This window comes from Pongo abelii, chromosome 6 (genome assembly GCF_028885655.2).
Source record: "Pongo abelii isolate AG06213 chromosome 6, NHGRI_mPonAbe1-v2.0_pri, whole genome shotgun sequence".
Taxonomy (NCBI): domain Eukaryota; kingdom Metazoa; phylum Chordata; class Mammalia; order Primates; family Hominidae; genus Pongo; species Pongo abelii.
In genome coordinates, this window is record NC_071991.2 from 140,456,372 (window position 1) to 140,478,645 (window position 22,274).

General features: G+C 50.3%; 1 protein-coding gene across 6 annotated transcripts; it reads left to right on the forward strand.

The window, feature by feature from the left end:
• Positions 1 to 6,130: 6,130 nt before the first annotated feature.
• EPHB6 (EPH receptor B6) lies at positions 6,131 to 22,239 on the forward strand. 6 transcript variants are annotated; one of them, XM_054559932.2, is made up of 21 exons: positions 6,131 to 6,440; positions 12,011 to 12,145; positions 12,469 to 12,507; positions 12,977 to 13,093; positions 13,725 to 13,802; positions 14,096 to 14,296; positions 14,600 to 14,664; positions 14,935 to 15,709; positions 16,438 to 16,593; positions 16,923 to 17,279; positions 17,444 to 17,568; positions 17,871 to 18,033; positions 18,728 to 18,842; positions 19,118 to 19,170; positions 19,385 to 19,504; positions 19,636 to 19,883; positions 20,115 to 20,288; positions 20,958 to 21,107; positions 21,359 to 21,552; positions 21,675 to 21,830; positions 21,941 to 22,239. In XM_054559932.2, the coding sequence occupies exons 6-21, from the start codon at positions 14,197 to 14,199 to the stop codon at positions 22,047 to 22,049; spliced, it is 3,060 nt and encodes a 1,019-aa protein (XP_054415907.1). In that variant the 5' UTR covers positions 6,131 to 6,440; positions 12,011 to 12,145; positions 12,469 to 12,507; positions 12,977 to 13,093; positions 13,725 to 13,802; positions 14,096 to 14,196; the 3' UTR covers positions 22,050 to 22,239. The 6 variants fall into 6 exon arrangements, with proteins under 6 accessions (XP_054415907.1, XP_054415909.1, XP_054415908.1 ...); XM_054559934.2 differs by having other exon boundaries at positions 12,469 to 13,093; XM_054559933.2 differs by lacking the exon at positions 12,469 to 12,507.
• Positions 22,240 to 22,274: the final 35 nt, after the last annotated feature.

Below are 22,274 nucleotides of genomic sequence, written 5' to 3' on the forward strand. Positions count from 1 at the left end.
ATAACTATTGACTTCCTCTGATGGATGTCAAGGAATTTTTCACTGATGACATCCCTGTCTTTGCTATTTCTCTTTTGTATTTTGCATTATGTCAACCTGGATATTTAAAATGTTCTTTTAAAAACAGACTTTCTTATTATACTTACATATGATATTTTACTTTTGTCGTCATAATTACCCTCAATTACTTAATTTTCCTCTTACTATTGATTCATGATTTGCAAGTTTATATTTTGTTTTGTGTTTTATTTATCCTACAATTTTAGATAGTTTAAGCGATTATAACCACTTTTTCTCAATCACATCTTCCCTAATGAAGAATGCAATTGCTTATTCATCTCCTAATTGTTCAGCGCACATTTGTAATGCGTCTTGCTGGAAAACAGACTTGAGTGGCAAATTTTCTAAGAATTGCAGATTTGAAAATGGCCTCATCTTGCCTTTTGAAAATAACTAGCCCTTGGCTAAAGATCTAATGTTTGAGTCTATATCTTTTAGAGATGTGTGAAGTTGCAAGTAACACAAATTGCAATCACAGGTGTTTATTTTCCTCATGCAACAAGAAGTCTAGAGGTATATGGTCACTAGCTTTGGCTCAGATGCCAATACGGTGCTGGAACTCCAACCCTCACGTCTGTGGTAGGCAGAATATTGGTCCCAAAGATGTCCACATCCTAATCATTGGGACCTGTTGATACGCTCATTTACATGGCAAAGGAAAATGAAGGTTGCTAATCAGCTAACCTTGAGATGGGGAGATAACCCTGGATTATCCCGGGGGACCCAATATAATCACACAAGTCCTTAAAAGCGGAAGAAGAGGCCGGGCGCGGTGGCTCACGTCTGTAATCCCAGCACTTTGGGAGGCCGAGGTGGGCGGATCACGAGGTCAGTAGATCGAGACCATGTTGGCTAACACGGTGAAACCCCGTCTCCACTAAAAATACAAAAAATTAGCCGGGCGTGGTGGCCGGCGCCTATAGTTCCAGCTACTCGGGAGGCTGAGGCAGGAGAATGGTGTGAACCCGACAGGCGGAGCTTGCAGTGAGCCCAGACTGCGCCACTGCACTCCAGATGTTGCTGGATTTCAAGATAAAGGAGAAGACCTCAAACTAAGGAATACAGTGGCTTCCAAGAACCACACTGGGAAAAGTGAGGAAACAGACCCTCCTTAATGACTCCAAAAGGAACACAGCCCTATCAATACCTGGATTTTAGCCCACGGAGGTCCACTTCCAACTTCTGACCTTCGGAACTGTAAGATAAAAATTATGTGTTGTTTTCAGCCACTAAGGTTTTTTCTGGCATTTGTAGAAAACCAATACAATGTTTATGTTTATTTCAAAGCAAGACAGAGGAGAAAAGGCCGTGCCAGGGAATTTAAGTTTAGAATTCCCTGGCTAATTTTCATATTTTTAGTAGAGACAGGGTTTCACCATGTTGGCCAGGCTGGTCTCAAACTCCTGGCTTCAGGTGATCCACCCACCTCAGCTTCCCAAAGCTCTGGGATTACAGGCGTGAGCCACCAAGGCCTGCCTGACTGTTATGTTTTTCCTCCCCCCGCCACCGTCCCTTTTTATCTCAACTTTTTAATATAGCTTCCACATCTCCTTTTAACTCATTAAGAATATAAAGTGAAGACTTTTTCTTTGAACTCTTACATCTTCATTCCTTTTCTACTTCGCTTCAGATTGTTAAAAGATCTCAAGTGTTGTCGTTGCTGTTTACTCATTCTTGATGTTGACTAGCTCCACTTTGTCGGTGGTGCTTTAAGTTCTGATGGGATATATTCTCAGAATCCATTTGAATGTAGAGAGAGATGTATACTATAAGACAAGAGAATATGGGAACCAGTAAATGTGTCAGCCACATCTACAAGTAGAAGGCAGATCTCGTAGAAATGCAGGCCACCCTTTCAGTTTAGGAAATGCAAATGTTTTCAGAGAGCACTATCTGGAGGCGGAGCTCCAGAAATAGACTGCATTCTACTGGAAGAGCCGACCAGAGGACCATCTGCTCCACATCATAGATAATCCCATCTCCTATATGCACCTGAATGGAAAAGACACAAACCAGGAAAGGAGCAGAGAATGGTGTGGAGTGTTGATCACTTCTGCTGTGCATATGAGGACTGCCCAAAATCTTATTAAAATCTACAATGTTTTCAAGTACTATTGTTTGTGTGGGTAACTGCAAAGGATTTGCTATTTTTCTTTTGAGATCATGTCATGGTTATTTTAGAAAGAGGACACTCCTAGCATTTCCCTTCACTCCACTAACTTCCTGGGAACCATCTTTGAGCATTAAACCTATGTAAAGACAATGGTCTGGGGGAAAGTACCAGCAAGTATATCCTATAAAAAGGAGATGGAGATCTTTGTTGATTGCAGGGAAAAATGTAGATTACCGTGATCATTTTATCTCATCTGTGGCAGAGGCTGCTGGTTCCCTGGCTAACACTCTTTCTTTCTTCCTGTCTTACATTTAACAGCTTTAATTTTATTTTGTGCAGCATGCATTTTGCAGGTTTCAAGCAGGTAGGGGTGGTCATGTGACACTGTCCTGGCCAATAATACACATGAAGTCACTGAATGGATCTTCCAGAAAGGTTCTTTGAACAGTGCTAACTCAGCTAGATGTAGCGCTTTAATCCTGTTCCCTTCTTTTTCTTGCCTGAAATTTGTAGACCTTATAGCTGGAGCTCTGGCTAAAATGTTGACAATCTGAGAACAAGTCCTCATCCTAAAGTTGGAGTCTTGTTGACTTGGGACCTTCATAGTATTTCTGTGTTATCTAATTTGTTTAAACCACTGTTGTACAACTTTTCTGTTACATATAGCTGAAGTCAACCCCTAACTGAGAGAAGAGCCATCCTCTTTCTCTTGGAGGCACTAATATCTCTGAATACCTTGTTATTATTGCATGGTTAAAGTAATATCAAAGTGTAGGACTATGATGGGTAAACTTTAATACCACCATGAAGGGTATCCATTACCCTTGGTCTACAAATCAGTTGCAATCTAGGTTTGACTTTTAAACAAACCAGTAACATAGGAGAATTTTTGAACATTCTAGAAGTTTCTGAACAGAAAACAATAAAAGCTTTAGTTGTACAAATGGGCATTTAACACTTCCATCGGTAAAGTGTTTGGAGACTAGACTCCAGCTTTTAGGAAGTGCCACTGCACCTAGAGGCCACAAAGCCTCAAGACAGTTCAGTGAAGGGCCTGAGCCCTGTGAGGTCATGCATTGAGAGCTATAACTAATGTTTTGGAATAAGAGATCGGGGACTCAGAAGACTCCTTTATGGCTTTTTACCAGAATTCTTATCAGTGAAATTATTTGTAAAGCCCTTTGTTTATGACAACATCAGCTTACATTAGCTGTTCTAAGGGGAAATAAAGAAGAAAATTGCACATCCTAGGGGAGTGAGCAAGGCCCAAGAAGGAGGCAAAAACTCAGAAAAAAATGAGGCAGAGCCAATCTAGGAGCCTTCCTATCTCACCTGGAGTTTTCTAGTCAGCAGTTCCTTTTGGCTCCAAATTTACATAATAGATTGTTGTGTGCCAGAAATGATTAATTCTATGAGCCATAAACTTTATTAGGTCCTGCCCATTAGCAATACTCCAGGGTTTTTTTTGAGCAAGTCAAAAATATATATATATATACATATATATAGAAAGAAACAGGGTCTCACTCTGTCGCCCAGGCTGGAGTGCAGTAGGACAATCTTGGCTCACTGCAACCTCCGCCTCCCGGGTTCAAGCGATTCTCCCACCTTGGCCTCCTGAGTGTCTGGGACTATAGGCGTGCATCACTACGCTTTGCTAATTTTTGTATTGTTTGGTAGAGATGAGGTTTCACCACGTTGGCCAGGCTGGTCTCAAACTCCTGACCTCAAGTGATCCTCTCGCCTCAGCCTCCCAAAGTGCTGGGATTACAGGCATAAGCCACCGTGCCCACCCACATAAAAAAGTTTAAATATTATTTTTTATTGATTCATTCTATAACACTTCTAAGCACCTGGAGTGTCCCAGGCACCAAACAAATTATAGCAAAAAATTTACCTTAAACTTTAAAAAGGAATTCATTACTTTGCTTTTTAATAGCTGCAAGTTGCAGTATACTTTAACAATGCATTCTATGCTGTCCACCTACCATTAAAACTTGGTTTGATAAGACATAGGTAATTAGGATGCAAAGCCGACTAATCACAAATTTAAACCTCTTTGCATCCTGAGTACGACACTTCCTTTGAAAACTAGATGCCTCTCAAATTTTATTAACAAGGCAAATATAACTAATTACATAAGCCTTGAGCAGCAAAAACTTCATTTCATATTATAGTCACCTAATATGAGGTATATCATGCAATAGAAAAGAATGCAGGTATTTTTACTGTTATGTCAGTACAGGATATGTTGCAAATTACTACAGGAATTTCTGGGTTTTATAAAGTAACAACTACGGTTTGGTTTTGTCCATATTTTTATTTTAACATAATCTAGTTATGTGTCTTTTTTTTAAGTTTTCAATATAACCATAGATGTCTAGCAATCAGGCATGTTAATGTATGAGTTACATAATTCCACATACAATGCAAATTCTGTTTCTTTGCAGAAGTCTTTGAAAGCCTTGGAGATAACCAGAAAATGAAGGAAGCCCTCCACCACTGAGTTTCAGGGCAAAGGGAAGAAACAAGATAAAGTAGAACCGTCAGTACAAGTGGAATTATTAATGACGTCCAATGCAGAATCATTAAATACTATCAGACTTATTTACTGACTCCTGATATTAAGAGTGAACAAACCCCTGGCCAAGTGGGAACTTGTTCGGTAGCCTTTATCTTTCTATCACTCATTCAGTCAATTCATTAAAGCCTGTTTGTCTCTCCCAGGTGACTCTTACTGAGTTTCATTGTTTTGTTTATTGTGTTTGTTGGCTCATAGATCTCTTTCACAATTTTCTTCGGCTTCTGAATGCTCTTTAAGTACCAGTTTTGATCAGCCCATTTGCTTTAATAAACAGGGGAGCAAGATGGGACAGGCAGATACAGGAAGAAAAGGGGGCAAAGGGAATTGCACCGCGTGCTTGTGTTCCCTGGAAAAACCAGCAGGTGGTAGCAACACTTCGTGGCAAGGCCCCAGCCCAGCTCTGTAGGACCCAAACAATAGACCCCAAATCCCCGTCCTCGGCTAGAGAAGGGGTTAGAGGTGGGCGGAAACACTTTTCCTCGCGGCGCCCCCTCGGTTCCTCAACCCTGCCTCCAGGCGCCAGCTGAGAGCACCTTGCACCGCCCCTCCTCGCCGCATGGAGGTTCTCTCCGGAGCGCGGCCGAGGGAGGAGGCACCCAGAGGTGCGGCGACTTGCCCAAGCCATGTCAGAGCCAGGCGCACAGCAGCGCTTCCCCTTTTCAACCCAACTGCCCTGCCCCTTGGGGAGGGTAGATGGTGGGAGGTTCGACTCAGAAGCCCCAACGTTGACCAAGATTCAGACACGAAAAGAGAGAAGAGTTCCCGGCTAGCACGGCGACGCGTTCATACCCAGACGCCCCCCTCTCCCGCTGCCTGGGCTCCCCCCACCACCGCCCGTACTCTCCCAGATTTCTCAGTTTGTCTTTCCCTCCACCCCCTGCTTTTCCTTCCTTCTCTCTTGCTCAGCTCACGCCCACCTTAGTTCAAAGCTGAGTAGGAGCCCCACTGTTTTAGTTCCTAGAGTTAAAGCCGAAAAGGAGGGAGGTGCGAGGGGGTGTGTGCGGGGCTCTGCCCTGCCCTGGACTGCCACGGTCCGCCAGTTGTGCTTCGCTCCGCGGGTGTCCGACCCAAGCCAAGCCCGAGCCCAGGGGCTTTACAGACAGCCTTTTCCCTTCCCATTCCTGCAGGCGCCCCACGCGTGCGATCCTCCCGGCCGAGACCGGCGGGAGGAGGCCGCCCCCTTCCCGGCGCACAGGCGGGGCCCCGGGCGCGCCCCGCGTCTCCCCCGCGCGCCGGGGCGGAGGAGCGGGCGCCGCGCACTCATCGCCTAGGCCGGGAGGGCGGGCTCGGCTCCCCGGAAGAAGGGAGTGGGAAGGCGGCCAAAGGGGCTGAAGGGGCGGGCCGGGCTGGCCTGGGAGGGGACGCGGAGGGGGCGGGCCGGGCTGCGCTCGCTCCAGCCGCGGCTCTAGAGCAGCCGGCGGCGGGACCCGGGACCCAGCTTGGCGACGGCAATCGCGACGCGGGCCCCCAGGATCTCCCGGCGCCCCACCTCTGGAGCAGCTCCTGCCGCCAGCGTCAGGTCCACCCGGAATCAGGGACTTGCGGCGCCGAACGGACCCCGGCCGGGTGCAACGGGGTCCCCGGACTGGAGAAGACGCGGGTGGCACCGTGCGAGCTCCAGGAGCCCCGGGTCCACTGCGAGGCCTCGGGGGGCGCAGACCTGCGGAGACTGCGGCCAATGGGAAGGTGAGCCCGCGGGGTTAGCAGGCGGCGTTGTGAGGGTCGGGGACAGTATGCTTGGGGACAGAGGAATTAAGGTTTGCAAGAGTAGTGGGGCTGCCCAGCCCCTAGGTGGCTTCCTGGGGGAGTACTGAGGATCCTTCCTCAAGGCCAGAGTGGGGTTCATGAAGGGTGAGGAAACGGTCAACCTGGCTACCCCCTTGTCACTCCACTCTGACCTGGCATTATTGACACCCCATTACCCTTGCTGTTAGGATCCCCCAGTTGCGTTCCCAGACATTCTCCTCTGGCTCTGGCTTAGGAGTCCTAATCTGGGAGGGTCCTCGCAGAGACGGAGCTCCACGCTTGGAACAGGATTGCCACCCCTCTGACTCCAGTGGCATCACTCCAATCCCCTTGGAGCTGGGAGGAGTCAGGAGGCTGACCACACATCTGTTCCCTGCTCCCCACAAGGCACTGTCCCCCCCAGCCCCATGACCACAGTTAAGCCTTGGAGGTGGAAGGAACGCTTGGTTCCTGCTGCCCAGCCATCACCCACAACGTGCAACCAAAGGCTATTGCGTGCTCCTGCCCCAGCTCCACCCTCGCTCTGCTCCCTCCATCTGGGTGCTTGGCCCTGCTTGCCCCACACCCCCACCCACCGATCTTGGCCGTCTGGCACCCTCTCTCCTCCCATCCCTGGGGGAGCTGGCATGGACCCAGCATAGCAATGTTGTAATGTCCCTGGCAGCGCCCATGGAGCGGAGCGGCTGGACCTGTTCCCAGTTAACCCAGGCCCTCCACCCGCCAGGGGAACTTGACGGAGGCTCTAGGAGGGGAGATGCTGGTCCTGAGCTGAGAGACCAGTGGGAGGGAGTTGTGTGGGGCTGTTAGTAGACCACAGAAGCTGCCCAAGTAATGGGGCATTGGAGTATTGAGGCTTCTGAGTGCTGCTCAGTGGGGCCACTTGCCTTTTTCAGGGCAGTGGGCCTTTTTTCTCAAAGGAAGATTAGGGTGGGGGTGCCTATGTACTTACCTGGTGGCCTCAGAAGGAGGACTTGTTTGGAGTCTATTACTCCATTCAGGGTGCAAGAAGATGGTTGGCAATGACTCTGAGTTATCAGAATGCTGGGGAGCAACAGGCTGTGGTGGGCTGAGCATGGAAAGGCAGGATCCTCCTTCTGGGACGGCTGTTCTGCTATCACCCTGTCCTGAGCCGGGGCCCTAGACCCTGAGTTCCCACCCCACTCCCCACTCTAGGTAGAAGGAGGATGGCAGGTTCTGGAGGGTTTGGGAAGCCTCAGGTTTCCCTTTCTTTACCCACTCCTCCACGCCCCCCGCTTGGCTCCCTCTGCCAGCCCAGGTGTTTCTGCAGAAGTACCTCCTGGGGCCAAGAGCAACTCACAGCCAGACTGGGGGTAGAGCAGGGGCCGAAGGTGAGGAAGAAGGGCCCATGGAACCATTCCGGAACCAGCACTGATATGCATCTTCTGCCACAGGAAAGCAACAGCTCCCCCCTACACAGACAGCATCTGCTCCCGCCCACCTCACCTCATACACATTCCCTTACACACTCCGCCAGGTAGACACATCCTCAGGCACTGCTGATGCAGGTGCTACTCCTGGCACTCAGGGGCTTTCTTCCACAACCTTCCACTTACTCATCTCTCAGGCACATTTGCCTCCTGCCTTAACACCCTCCCTTATGCTCTTTTCCAGAGCCACGCATGTCCCCCATCAGTGCACAGAGTGGCTCATTCTAAGTGGCTGTCTGGCTAGACCTAGACACTGCCTGCATCTTAAAAGCCTCCCCCAGCTCCACAGCCTGGGAGTGGGAGGCACATTTGTCTGAGTCACAGTGCTCTGGGGGACATTCTCAGGGGCTGGAGGCCTCCAGGGACACAGGACTGTCCTCTGCTAGGTAATCTACAAATTGGCTTCTCCAGCCAAGGAAGCAGGGAATAGAAGAGCCGGAGGACAGCCACCTCCTCACTGTCCGCCCTGGATGCCTCCATAAAGCCTGATGATGGGATCCTTCTCAAGGCAGGAGGCCAGAGCACGAAGAGATCTCCAAGGTGGAGATTAAAGGATAGAGGCTTCGGCATTAAACTGAGCAAGGATTATACTGGAATTTCCTGGGTGTTTAACAGCTGTGGAACAGGTTGGGGGACAGGGCCTGTGGTACTGACCCCTCCCACACTGACCTGTGTGGCTCACAGGTGTAAGGACCAGCCCAGCAGCCACACCAGACATAAAACCTCGAGCCCCTTTGCCCTCAGGACTGTTCTGTCCCTGCTGGACTCTGCAGCCTGCTTTGTCTCACTAAATTGTTCCTGTCTGGGCTCGCTTTGGGGCCATGCCCTTTACTATGTGTTCCCAGTGGACAGTCCCCTGGGTTCCCCTCTGTCCCTTCATAGCCTCATCCCTTTGCTTGACATTGTCGAAGAGAAGCGTGCACGATGTCAGCAGCGGGACAGTTTGAACTTCTTGGGAGAGAAGCTTAAAGACTAGCCAGAGATAACAATTATTTTGCTTTTCTTGTTGGCATTATTTCACTCATTCATTCTCAGCTCCTATTGTATCTCCACCTCTACCTTCTTGTTATAGGTGAACATTTTTGGATATTTTGAAACATAGAAGGAAAAGGGTGTGGGGAGTGAATAAAATGTAAACGTATGCTTATTTGTCTAGGTTTTACAAATATTTTTCTTTTTTGTTTAGATTTTAATTATGAGATTTTACGTTAATTATAAAAATAAGGTATGCTTACTGTAACAAGAAAAATAATTGACTTATGTATAAGACAAAATTAATGCCCCCACCTACAATCCTTCATTTCTACCTCCCACAGTAACCCATTTTAATGGCCTAATATGTCTTCTGCCTACCTTCCTCCAAGCTTATTTGGCTTACGTTATTTAATCTTTAAAAATTCACTTTGTGGATTGAGGTGCATAAACTATATTAAGTAAGCTTGATTTGCTCATGGAAGTATCATATTTAGCATTTAATTGGAGCACAGTTAATTTTTTAAATTCTTACCGATTTACCAATTTAATTTCTTTGAAATCATTCTTTTTTTTTTTTAATTTTTTTGAGACGGAGTCTCACTCTGTTGCCCAGGCTGGAGTGCAGTGGCACAATCTTGGCTCACTGCAAGCTCCGCCTCCCGGGTTCACGCCATTCTCCTGCCTCAGCCTCCCCAGCAGCTGGGACTACAGGCACACGCTGCCACACCCGGCTAATTTTTTTTTTTTTTTTTTTTTTTTTGTATTTTTAGTAGAGACGGGGTTTCACCATGTTAGCCAGGATGGTCTCGATCTTTAATTTTTGCCAGTTTCTGAAAACAAAACACAACCTTGATACCTAAGAAACAGTCTTATTTTTGTAAACCAAAGAGATGTAGCAGGCTTGTGGATCTATTGTCTCTACTGTATCAAAAATATATTGAGTGATATATCTATAAAAGAAATTGAGAAAATATTATAAAGTCATAGACTGCAATTTTCGTTACCTAAAACTTTGTCTAATCAGTCTCATTTTCTCCACCATTATTTTACATTCACATTACTGCTGCTTCTGGTTTTATGTTTTTAAAACCTTATACACATCTGAAATGTGAATGTTTTTCTAAAGGAGATAAGTTCTTTTGCACATTCTTGTGTTAGAGAATTTTTGAATACTGACCAGTTCCTTTTGTAAGTCGGAGGAGAGAGGACTCTCAAACAGGCTGTGAGAGAGGAGCAAGGGGCCTGGCCTTGCAGAGGCTGCTTCCCACCTCTGTGGCAGGAGACATGTACTGGCCTGTTCCTGGGATGCTCTCCTGGACCAAATGCAGAGGATGCTCCATGCCCACAACCATTGAAGACACCTTTGAAAAATCGAGTTCTGAGTCCTGCTTACTTAGCATTCCAGGCATGTGGAGCAGCCGTGTTCTTGTCACTTATGTTTCTGCCTTTGAAATTGGCTTCAAAAGAATCTGCAGTGGTATGAATTTGCTGACAGCAATTTATTCCATATCTTAATAAAGCTTCCTTTTTCTTTATTTGGATTCCTGCAACAGGGGTACACCCATATTCTTTTTATATATTAAAGTTGAAAGTCTTGAATTTATCTGGTTTGATAAGTAAGAACTCACCTAACTTCCTAGTCTGACTCAGCAACAATTTCTTTTTTCTGAAAAAATGTACTTATAACCTTCAATCTTCTGGATCTGAATCTAAAAGAGGTCCTCATCAAACATTAGAAGTATCCTTCTGGGTACTTTAAGATCCTCAACCATTTCTTTTTAATGAATATCTTTGTTCTTAGTAAAATTTCAAAAAATTGCTGAAGTGGCCATCCACAGGCAGTGTCTCCATTTTCTTCTTTTCTTTATGCTTTTTCTTGATGGCAGAAGCTGAGTGGCCTTAACATCCATGTTTCATAATTGCTTTTGCTCTTTTCTGGATCTTCTGGAGGGAGGCCAGCTTCGTGTTGTCATTACGAGGCATGCTAAGGCTGTGCAAGCACGCCCTATTGCAACCACAAGTGACTGTGTTCCTTGTAGTTCAGGTCATCAAAGCAAATATCTTGCTATTCATCTTCCAGAGTGTTCCATATCGGACAGCTGATATTATCTGCAGCACATCTTTTCTATCTTGCTTGGCTGTCTTTCAAAATAATTCATTGAAATATTTCCAAAATATTTATTGTTCCTTCTTCATGATTATTTGTCTAGTTGTAAGCTTGAGAAGACACAGGGCTTACTGTTTCTTCTTTGTACAGATTACAGAATCCATCCATGTTCTGAGTGAAAGAAAGAGACTATTTTAAAGAATAACTTCTAGGCAAATGGTAAAATAGCCTTCATTGTTTAAAAACCTGCTGCTGGCATTTTCTTTCCCTGATAACAGTATTTCTAAGGACTCCGTGACTCTGGTTTGCTTCAGTGTGTCAAGCATGTCTCCAAATTAAGCCATTGAGAGTTTGGGGGGGATGCACTTACGACATGAATTACTTTAGGATATTTATTAAACAGCCATTGGTGATGGTGCCAAGGTTACAGAATTTAATAGCTATGCCTGCTTTTTACTTCTTGATCTTCCCGTTCCTCTCCAAAGCATTTATTCCATCTGTGAAGGATCCTAGTAGCATTTCAGACATTTTTGCAAAGAACATTACTTAAGAGCAATTTGCCATATGGAAATGCTCCTTACTTGTCTCCATAGGCTGTAAATTGAATTCTCTATTTCACAAATCGGATTAAAGATGTATAAAAGGTGAGTTTCAGGGGCTAGTTGGCAGGTGCCCACTCTATGTCAGCCCACACGTATGTAGAAATGGTGTCTTTCCATGATAACTTCATGGAGAGCACAGCCCGCAGTACCAGAAAAAAATTAGTAGGAATCAAATTATGATTTTCATATTTGTCACAATTAAAGTTTCATAGTTTGATTTTTGTTTTATGATAGTTTTCAACAATCCCAAGGCCATATATATCCAGGAAAAACAAATCACAGCTTCTCTTCTAATTGGCTTTTTTTTTTTTTTTCTCTCTCTCAGTTCTATGTCTTTTGAGCAATCTGGGCAACATGTCTCTTTTTTTTTCTTCACAGAAATAAAGGGATTATAGTCCACCCAATTCACAGACTTCTGAGACTCAGACACAAGGAGAGATAGAGAACCACCAATCTCTAGATCAACAAGCAAAGGAGGTGCCAAGCCTGTTTGTCTTCATTGTGACACTGGAGGTAGTTATTCCTTCTGTTCATTTGCTCATGAGCTTTGTGGTGTGCCTTCTGAAGGTACAGGAAGGTTTTATATAAGAGGTAGCTTACTACATAGTTCTGAGAAGGCATTATAAGGATATGAACACTGTTTTGATTAACTTTACTAAACAGTTATTATCCTATAGTTTTAAAGAAAATTTTAATTAATGATTTAGTTGAAAGAATAATACACATGCAAGAGTTTAAGAATGCAAAAATTTAAACGGATACAATTAATGAGAATACAATGAAAGTAAGTCTCCCTTGCACTGGGTCTCAGTCCACTTCCTTTGCCTTTTTCACAGGTTTTGGATGCTCTTCCATAGATATCCTTCCATACATATGTATGTGTATATATCCTTCTTAACAAAGGGGAGCTTACTTTACACTGTTCTCCATTGTCCCACTTTCACTTGGAAATGATTTTCATATCAGTGCATAAACAGTTGCCCATATTTCTTTCTAAGGATGTACCATAATTTTACCATCTTCCAATTGATGGACAGTTAGTTTACAGCCTTTTCTCTTATAAACAATTTGTAATTAATGTCTTTGTTCAAACATCTGTGCAAACCCATACGAGTATACAGTACCTGAAGGACACATTCTTACAATGTAGCTGCTGGAAAAATATTACCCAATTATCCTCCCAAGAGAATATTCCAATTTGGACTCAAGCAGAGTATGTACAGAGAACCTATTTCCCATACCTTCTCCAATGTGGTAAAAATGGTGTCTTAGGCAACTGTGGCTGCCATAACAAAGTGCAATAGACCTAGTAGCTTATACACAATAGAAATATCTTTCTCACAGTCTGGATGCTGGGAAGTCCAAAATCAGGGTGCCGGCATGGTCAGTTCCTGGTGAAGCCTCTCTTCTAGGTTTCAGACTGCCTTCCTCTTTGTTGTGTCCTCGAATGGCAGAAAAAGGGTGAGAAAGCCCTTTGGGGTCTCTTTCATGTGGGCACGAATCTCATGATTAGTGAGGGCTCCACCCTCATGACCTAATTTCCTCCCAAAGGCCCCACCTCCTAACACCATCACCTTGGGAGTTAGGATTTCAACATATGAATGGTGGGGGCGGTGGGGGGCGGGCACAAATATTCCTTCTATAACAAATGGCCTGTTGCTGTGGTTTTAACATGGTTTCCTTTCAATGTGAGCATCAAGAAGCATCTTTTCATATGTTAAAGCCATAGGGTTATTCTTCTGTAAGCTCTAGGAAAACACACACCCCTTGGGGCACCAGGATCTTTGTTCACAAAGTGTATGCCAGAGCTCCATAGCTCTGCCCCCTCCCTGCACTGTCTAATTTATCAGACTGAATCTTCATGCTTGTATTCTTTCTGCATTTATTCTGGTCCCTTCCCTCCCATCATACCCCACAGCCATCTTCCTGTGTCCCTCCCGCTTCACTGCTTCACTGCCCCTCTGAAATTTCTAGAGCATCCAGGTCCATCGGGGGTGGGGCGGTGTTGTGAGGATCCAATTGATGTGTCGGTAGGATGCAGCAGCTTCTTAACCAGCTGCCTTTAATGAAAATCTTCTAACTTCCAATACAGGGTGGCTGTTGGAGGAAGGGAGGAGAGTAAATGAAGAGAAAGAACTGGAATAACCCCTTGCAGAAAAAAAAAAAAAGGGTAAGATTGACCCAGAAACACCCTCTGCCCCACTTCTAGGAGGGAGAGCTGTGAGAAATGAACACAGAGACAGGGTCACACAGGGAGTAGGCATGAACACTCCAAGATGGTCAAATGTGCACAGGCTCAGGAGAGGCAGTATGCAACCTGGCTTCTGTCCCATGGTGGGTGCTGGGGGGATTTGAGAGCTGTAGGAGGAGACAAAGACACGGGGTCAGCTTTTGGAGCCTGGGCTGTATATGAAGAAACACTTTCTTCCCACCTGCGTCTTCTGGTCTTGTGTGTCTCCTCAGGAAGCAAGCTTAGCTGTACACCCTGAGTCTTGCAAAAGCTGCAGCCCCACCCAGGAGCAGGGTGGTGGCTGGGGCGATGGTGGACGCCCTGAAGATGTCCCATGGCTACTGAAGGGGCTGCCCAGTTAGGGAACAGAGTGGCGGGCATGGTGTGTAGCTTATGGGTGCTGCTCCTGGTGTCTTCAGTTCTGGCTCTGGAAGGTAAGAAGGAGGGGAGACAGGAGAACCCTGACCTGCCATAGAGACCCAGTGCAAGGCGGAAGTGGGAAAGATTTAGAAAAGGTAGATAAGAGTGAAGACACCAATAAAGGGAAAGGCATGGTGAGGATAATGAAGACCCACATCAGATTTGTCAGAGAAAGGACACTGACGGACAGCTGTGCTCGTGCTGGCAAAGTCATGGGCCCGGGTGGGGCATTCTTTTGTTCCCGGTGGGAACAGAGTAGGGGCTGGCAGTGCTGGCTGGAGGCTTGGCCACTGTGTACCCCTCTTATTTCTGGGCAGAGGTATTGCTGGACACCACCGGAGAGACATCTGAGATTGGCTGGCTCACCTACCCACCAGGGGGGGTGAGTGCCACTCTAATTCTGAACCTGAATCCCTTGGCCCTGCCCCTCCCTGTTCCCTGGAGAGTGGAATTCATGAAGGAAACCCTGGGTGAGGATTATGGGAAAAGGATCCCTCCCTCTAGAGCACCAAGATTTCAAGGTATCCTCTATCTGCTTTGCTTGTCATTAATTTTAAGTCTCAGTGGAAGAGATATGTCCCCTTCCCTTTACCCTCTACCTCACCTTGCTTAAGCCCGGAGCCCCTAAAGCTTCTCCTGGCCCTTCCTGCAGTGGGACGAGGTGAGTGTTCTGGATGACCAGCGACGCCTGACTCGGACCTTTGAAGCATGTCATGTGGCAGGGGCCCCTCCAGGCACCTGGCAGGACAATTGGTTGCAGACACACTTCGTGGAGCGGCGCGGGGCCCAGAGGGCGCATATTCGACTTCACTTCTCCGTGCGGGCATGCTCCAGCCTGGGTGTGAGCGGCGGCACCTGCCGGGAGACCTTCACCCTTTACTACCGTCAGGCTGAGGAGCCCGACAGCCCTGACAGCGTTTCCTCCTGGCACCTCAAACGCTGGACCAAGGTGGACACAATTGCAGCAGACGAGAGCTTTCCCTCCTCCTCCTCCTCCTCTTCTTCCTCTGCAGCGTGGGCTGTGGGACCCCACGGGGCTGGGCAGCGGGCTGGACTGCAACTGAACGTCAAAGAGCGGAGCTTTGGGCCTCTCACCCAACGCGGCTTCTACGTGGCCTTCCAGGACACGGGGGCCTGCCTGGCCCTGGTCGCTGTCAGGCTCTTCTCCTACACCTGCCCTGCTGTGCTCCGATCATTTGCCTCCTTTCCAGAGACGCAGGCCAGTGGGGCTGGGGGGGCCTCCCTGGTAGCAGCTGTGGGCACCTGTGTGGCTCATGCAGAGCCAGAGGAGGATGGAGTAGGGGGCCAGGCAGGAGGCAGCGCCCCCAGGCTGCACTGCAACGGGGAGGGCAAGTGGATGGTAGCTGTCGGGGGCTGCCGCTGCCAGCCTGGATACCAACCAGCACGAGGAGACAAGGCCTGCCAAGGTGAGAGCCCACTCGTCTTGCACTTGCCCGACACCTCCCACCCACCCCCAGCCTTTGGGCTCCTCTTCTGAACACCCCAAAATTCATTTTATCTGCAAAAGGTCAGGAATAAGCCATCTTAGGAAAGAACCCCGATTTTCCCTAATTTTATTTCTTAAAGCACTCAAACTTGCTATCACCCACTCATCTGAAATTTCTGGAATCTTCTGGAGCCTTTCACAGCAATTGCCTTCTCCTAAGTCTTCAGGCCTGAGAAGTGATGGAGACCAAAAGGAGTTTAGCTCCAGCTCCAGGGTTACTATGGAATAGAGTCCTTTGGTTCCCATTCGCCCTTCTGTTGGGAGGGTCCCTGCCTCGCTGGGCCAGGTGACAGGGACGCAGGTAGAGGAAGGCAGTGGATGGCAGCTAGGGAGAATGACTGCAGCAGCAGGCCTCCGCAGAGGGAGCTTATGCAATAAGCCGGGAACACCCACATCTGGCACTGGGCCTGTCTGTAGCCCCCACTGTACCTCACTTTCTCCATCCATGGAAATGCAATTCTGTCCCAGCAATTGGCAGAAGAAATCTCTGCCTGAGGGAAGAGAGGGTGGGGTTCAGTCTTGGAAGAAAAGGAGAACCAGCTCTGGAGAAGAGAAGGCTGCGAGGATACCTGCCTGCTGTGTGTTGGGAGCTCAGGGTGGGTGGACAGAGCGAGTGTGACGCCCCCACTCTCCTCTCTGCCTCCTCAGCCTGCCCACGGGGGCTCTATAAGGCTTCTGCTGGGAATGCTCCCTGCTCACCATGCCCTGCCCGCAGCCACGCTCCCAACCCAGCAGCCCCTGTTTGCCCCTGCCTGGAGGGCTTCTACCGGGCCAGTTCCGACCCACCAGAGGCCCCCTGCACTGGTGAGTTCCTCACCCAGCCCTGCAATGGGAAAGAGACTGGGAGAGGGGCCAGAAGTGGGAGCAGGCAACACTGGGGGCTCTTTGCATTTGGAGTGACTTGTTTTTCCCCTATTTTCTTGGCTTCCTCCCCTCCTTGTCCCCACCCGCTTCTCTCCCTGACCCATCCTTCCCTGGGCCCACATCCTGCCTCTCTGGGCTACCCCTACCCCATGCTCTTCTATCTCCTCCCCTCTGGGCCGCCCACCCTCTCCTGGCTCCTTCCTTCCTCAATCACCCCCACGACTCCTGCCCTTTTGGCCCTTGGACTGCCATATCCTCTGGCCCCCCAGGTCCTCCATCAGCTCCCCAGGAGCTTTGGTTTGAGGTGCAAGGCTCAGCAATCATGCTACACTGGCGCCTGCCTCGGGAGCTGGGGGGTCGAGGAGACCTGCTCTTCAATGTCGTGTGCAAGGAGTGTGAAGGCCACCAGGAGCCTGCCAGCGGTGGTGGGGGCACTTGTCGCCGCTGCAGGGATGAGGTCCACTTCGACCCTCGTCAGAGAGGCCTGACTGAGAGCCGAGTGTTAGTGGGGGGACTCCGGGCACATGTACCCTACATCTTAGAGGTGCAGGCTGTCAATGGGGTGTCTGAGCTCAGCCCTGACCCTCCTCAGGCTGCAGCCATCAATGTCAGCACCAGCCATGAAGGTGAGCCCTTTTCCTTGGCCTTCAGGATCCCCTGCCTCTGCTCCTTTGAGCCCCCCTCCCTACTCCTGATCTCCAGCCTGGTCCACCCCTGCCACCCTCCCCTCAAGGCTGACCCTGCTCCCAGGGACTCCTATCCCCATAATAATTTTCCTTTTGCACTCTAGTGCCCTCTGCTGTCCCTGTGGTGCACCAGGTGAGCCGGGCATCCAACAGCATCACGGTGTCCTGGCCGCAGCCCGACCAGACCAATGGGAACATCCTGGACTATCAGCTCCGCTACTATGACCAGGTGTGCAGGAGGAGTGGGGGGGGTCCGCAGCAGGGCTGGTAGGAGCTCACAGTCCCCACAGTGGGGCCCAGAGGTGAGCAGGTGCGCAGGAGGAACGAGGGGTCCGCAACAGGGCTGGCAGGAGCTCACAGTCCCCACAGTGGGGGCCAGAGGCTGAATGGGCAAGGAGAGGTGCCCAGAAGCCTGCAGCACTGGGCATGTGTCTGAGAGCTCTGTCAACCAGGGAGGGTGGCTGGGGGCCTTAGGGGCAGAAGCAGGGGCAGGAGGGGGCCAGGCAGGGAGTGAGTGGCTGTTACCCCCAGGCAGAAGACGAATCCCACTCCTTCACCCTGACCAGCGAGACCAACACTGCCACCGTGACACAGCTGAGCCCTGGCCACATCTATGGTTTCCAGGTGCGGGCCCGGACTGCTGCCGGCCACGGCCCCTACGGGGGCAAAGTCTATTTCCAGACGCTTCCTCAAGGTGAGTGGGGGTCGGGGCCAGATGGGCAGGTGAAGGCCCAAGTGGGTAGTGAGGAGAGGCCCAGGGACTGTCCGGCCTTGAACCCTGGCCCCGTGCTTTCCAACCAGAAGTTCTGTGGGAAAGGAGAGTGCCTTTTGCTCAGCAGCTGACCTAGGGGCTCCTCGGGGAGGTGGGGAGTTGTAGGGATATGTATGCATGTTGAGTGTGGATATGGGAGGGCTGTGGGGATGTGTGTGTGTGTTGTGTGTCCCTGGGTGTGGATGTGGAGGGCTGTGGTGATGTGTGTGTGTGTTGTGTGTCCCTGTGTGTGGATGTGGGAGGGCTGTGGGGATGTGTGTGTGTGTTGTGTGTCCCTGTGTGTGGATGTGGGAGGGCTGTGGGGATGTGTGTGTGTGTTGTGTGTCCCTGTGTGTGGATGTGGGAGGGCTGTGGGGATGTGTGTGTGTGTTGTGTGTCCCTGTGTGTGGATGTGGGAGGGCTGTGGGCGTGTGCATGTGTTGTGTGTCCCTGTGTGTGGATGTGGGAGGGCTGTGGGTGTGTGTATGTGTTGTGTGTCCCTGTGCATGGATGTGGGAGGTTTGCGGCATGCGCGTGCATGTTGTGTGTGCCTGTGGTGTGTGTGGGTGCCTGGGCACATGAACAAGCACCTGTGAGAGACCTGGCCCACCTGTGACCCTGTTGGCTGGTCCCCCAGGGGAGCTGTCCTCCCAGCTTCCGGAAAGACTCTCCTTGGTGATCGGCTCCATCCTGGGGGCTTTGGCCTTCCTCCTGTTGGCAGCCATCACCGTGCTGGCGGTCGTCTTCCAGCGGTGAGTCCCCACCCCTGCCCAACTCTGCCCAGCACCATTAACTCCACAGCCAAACCTCAAGTCCTGCCAAGTCTGGAGCCCCCTGCAGAAACCTCACACTGGTGCTCCTCCCGTCAGCCAGCCCCTGCCCTGGGCCCCACGTGGAGGTGGGCAGGAGGCCCAGGCTGGCGTCCCCCCTCCACAGACCGACTAAAGAGCAGTTTGCGAGGGTGACAAGGGGATAGCAAGGGGGTGGAAATGGGAGCGTCATCCCTGGTCACCGTTTTGTTCCTCAGGAAGCGGCGTGGGACTGGCTACACGGAGCAGCTGCAGCAATACAGCAGCCCAGGTGGGGATGAGGAGAGGAAATGGGTGGGGCTGGGGAACACACGGGTGGGGCACATGGCAGGCAAGGCTGGATCACATGGCAGGCAAGGCTGGATCCCCCCCAAGATTGGGGGAGCTCCTTGGCACAATCTTCTGGAGGTAAGTGGGCATGTCTGGGGTGCGCGGGCAGCCCTGCCTTTCACAACACGCTCATAACATACTCCACACCCCTCCAGGACTCGGGGTGAAGTATTACATCGACCCCTCCACCTACGAGGACCCCTACCAGGCCATCCGAGAACTTGCCCGGGAGGTCGATCCTGCTTATATCAAGATTGAGGAGGTCATTGGGACAGGTACAGCAGGGGCAAGGCAGGGATCAGAGGGACGGGGCTCCCTTGTAGCCTCCGCTGGCCAGAGTCCCATCCAAACACAGCAGGACGCTGTGAGCCTTGATCCCCACCCCAACCTATACCTATTCTCCCAGGCTGTTTTGGAGAAGTGCGCCGGGGCCGCCTGCAGCCGCGGGGACGGAGGGAGCAGACCGTGGCCATCCAGGCCCTGTGGGCCGGGGGCGCCGAAAGCCTGCAGATGACCTTCCTGGGCCGGGCCGCGGTGCTGGGTCAGTTCCAGCACCCCAACATCCTGCGGCTGGAGGGCGTGGTCACCAAGAGCCGACCCCTCATGGTGCTGACGGAGTTCATGGAGCTTGGCCCCCTGGACAGCTTCCTCAGGGTCAGTCCAGCCTGGGTGAAGGAGGAGGGTCTTGGGTCCAGGAAAGCTTCCAGGAGACAGGGTCCTGTATCTTTGCTTCTTACCACCCCACCTTCCACGGTCTCCGTCCTTCCTTCCTAGCCATTTTCTGATTCCACACCCTCCCCCTCATGCTGTTGTCTGCTGTGCAGTATGTTGAGGTCTCCCCCTGTCTCCGATCTCTGACCTCTGCCCCCTGCCCCTGCCCCTCAGCAGCGGGAGGGCCAGTTCAGCAGCCTGCAGCTGGTGGCCATGCAGCGGGGAGTGGCTGCTGCCATGCAGTACCTGTCCAGCTTTGCCTTTGTCCATCGCTCGCTATCTGCCCACAGCGTGCTGGTGAATAGCCACTTGGTGTGCAAGGTGGCCCGTCTTGGCCACAGTCCTCAGGTGAGAGCACAGCCTTGGAGGCACAGCCTGGGGCCTTGTGGCATACCCCAGCAGGTGCTGGGGTCGGGGGTGAGCTGGAATCTGGGGTAGGTACCTCAGCTGGGATGTCATAGTCTCTGAAAGGAGGGAGGCTCTCCTGTGTGATGGGGAGATGAAAGCCTAGGCGACGGGGTTTGAGGGATTTCAGGGACCGAGACAAAGGGGATGAGGGAGGGGAGGAGACCTGCAACAATCTAGAACTACCTCCTGCCCTTCCCCCATTGTGGAGATTACACAGACTCCAGAGTCAGCACAGCTGGGTACAAATTCTTAACACTCTGCTCTCCAGCTCTGTGACCTTGGACAAGTTCACTTTGTCTAAGCGTCACCTTCTGCTTCTGTGAAATGGAGATAATATCATCCACCTTGGAGGGTTGTTATGAGGATTAAATGAGATGCTTGATGTAAAACGCTTAACATATCTGAGCACATAGTAGTTGCTCAATAAACGTGACTATTGCTTCTGCTTCTGTGAAATGGAGATGATATCATCCACCTTAGAGGGTTGTTATGAGGATTAAATGAGATGCTTGATGTAAAACCCTTGACATATCTGAGCACATAGTAGTTGCTCAATAAGCGTGACTATTACTATGATTATGACTATTTGCTTTTGACTTTACCCCTCAGGGTCCAAGTTGTTTGCTTCGCTGGGCAGCCCCAGAGGTCATTGCACATGGAAAGCATACAACATCCAGTGATGTCTGGAGCTTTGGGATACTCATGTGGGAAGTGATGAGTTATGGAGAACGGCCTTACTGGGACATGAGTGAGCAGGAGGTGAGCACCGACCTAGACACTGCTGATTTCCCACCCCGATCCCTCCCAGGTTGGAACATTCTAGGACCTCCATTCTCTACTCCGTTTGTATTCTAAGATCTCATGGCTCTTGGATTGCCATATCTTTGAGTTCCTTCTCTACTCCAACCTCATGCTCCACCAGATTCCAGCCCACCCTCTTACCCAACAAACAAAGTACTCCCCTCTACTAACAAAACTTCCCATCGTCATAGTCTTCCTCCGACCCCCAGGTACTAAATGCAATAGAGCAGGAGTTCCGGCTGCCCCCGCCTCCAGGCTGTCCTCCTGGATTACATCTACTTATGTTGGACACTTGGCAGAAGGACCGTGCCCGGCGGCCTCATTTTGACCAGCTGGTGGCTGCATTTGACAAGATGATCCGCAAGCCAGATACCCTGCAGGCTGGCAGGGACCCAGGGGAAAGGTCTGGAGCTTGGGGCTAGAGCCTGGGAAAGCCAGGGAGGGTAGATGTAAACCTAAAGAAAACTGAGGAGAGGGGCTAAGATGAAGAGGAGACCTTGACCCTGCTTGCCTCTCCCCTCTTAGGCCTTCCCAGGCCCTTCTGACCCCTGTGGCCCTGGACTTTCCTTGTCTGGACTCACCCCAGGCCTGGCTTTCAGCCATTGGACTGGAGTGCTACCAGGACAACTTCTCCAAGTTTGGCCTCTGTACCTTCAGTGATGTGGCTCAGCTCAGCCTGGAGTAAGCAGGGAGTGGTAGGGTGGGGGCGAATGCTCCGGGCCCCTGGCTGGGGATCGTATTGGGGATCTCGGAGAAGCTGGCCCGGATTTGATCCCCTCCCTCCCCACCAGAGACCTGCCTGCCCTGGGCATCACCCTGGCTGGCCACCAGAAGAAGCTGCTGCACCACATCCAGCTCCTTCAGCAACACCTGAGGCAGCAGGGCTCAGTGGAGGTCTGAGAATGACGATGCCCGTGACTCAGCCCTGGACACTGGTCTGAGAAGGGACATGTGGGATGTGAGCCGGGCTCCAACAGCCTCTGTGAGAGATGCCCCACACCAAACTCAACCCTCCCGATGGCTGCATTCTCTGGTCCTCCGCCTCTCCACCAGCCTCCTCCTCATTAAATGGAAAGAAGGGAATTTGCAAGTTCGGTGTGGTGAGGCCTCAGTCTGCAAGGAAGG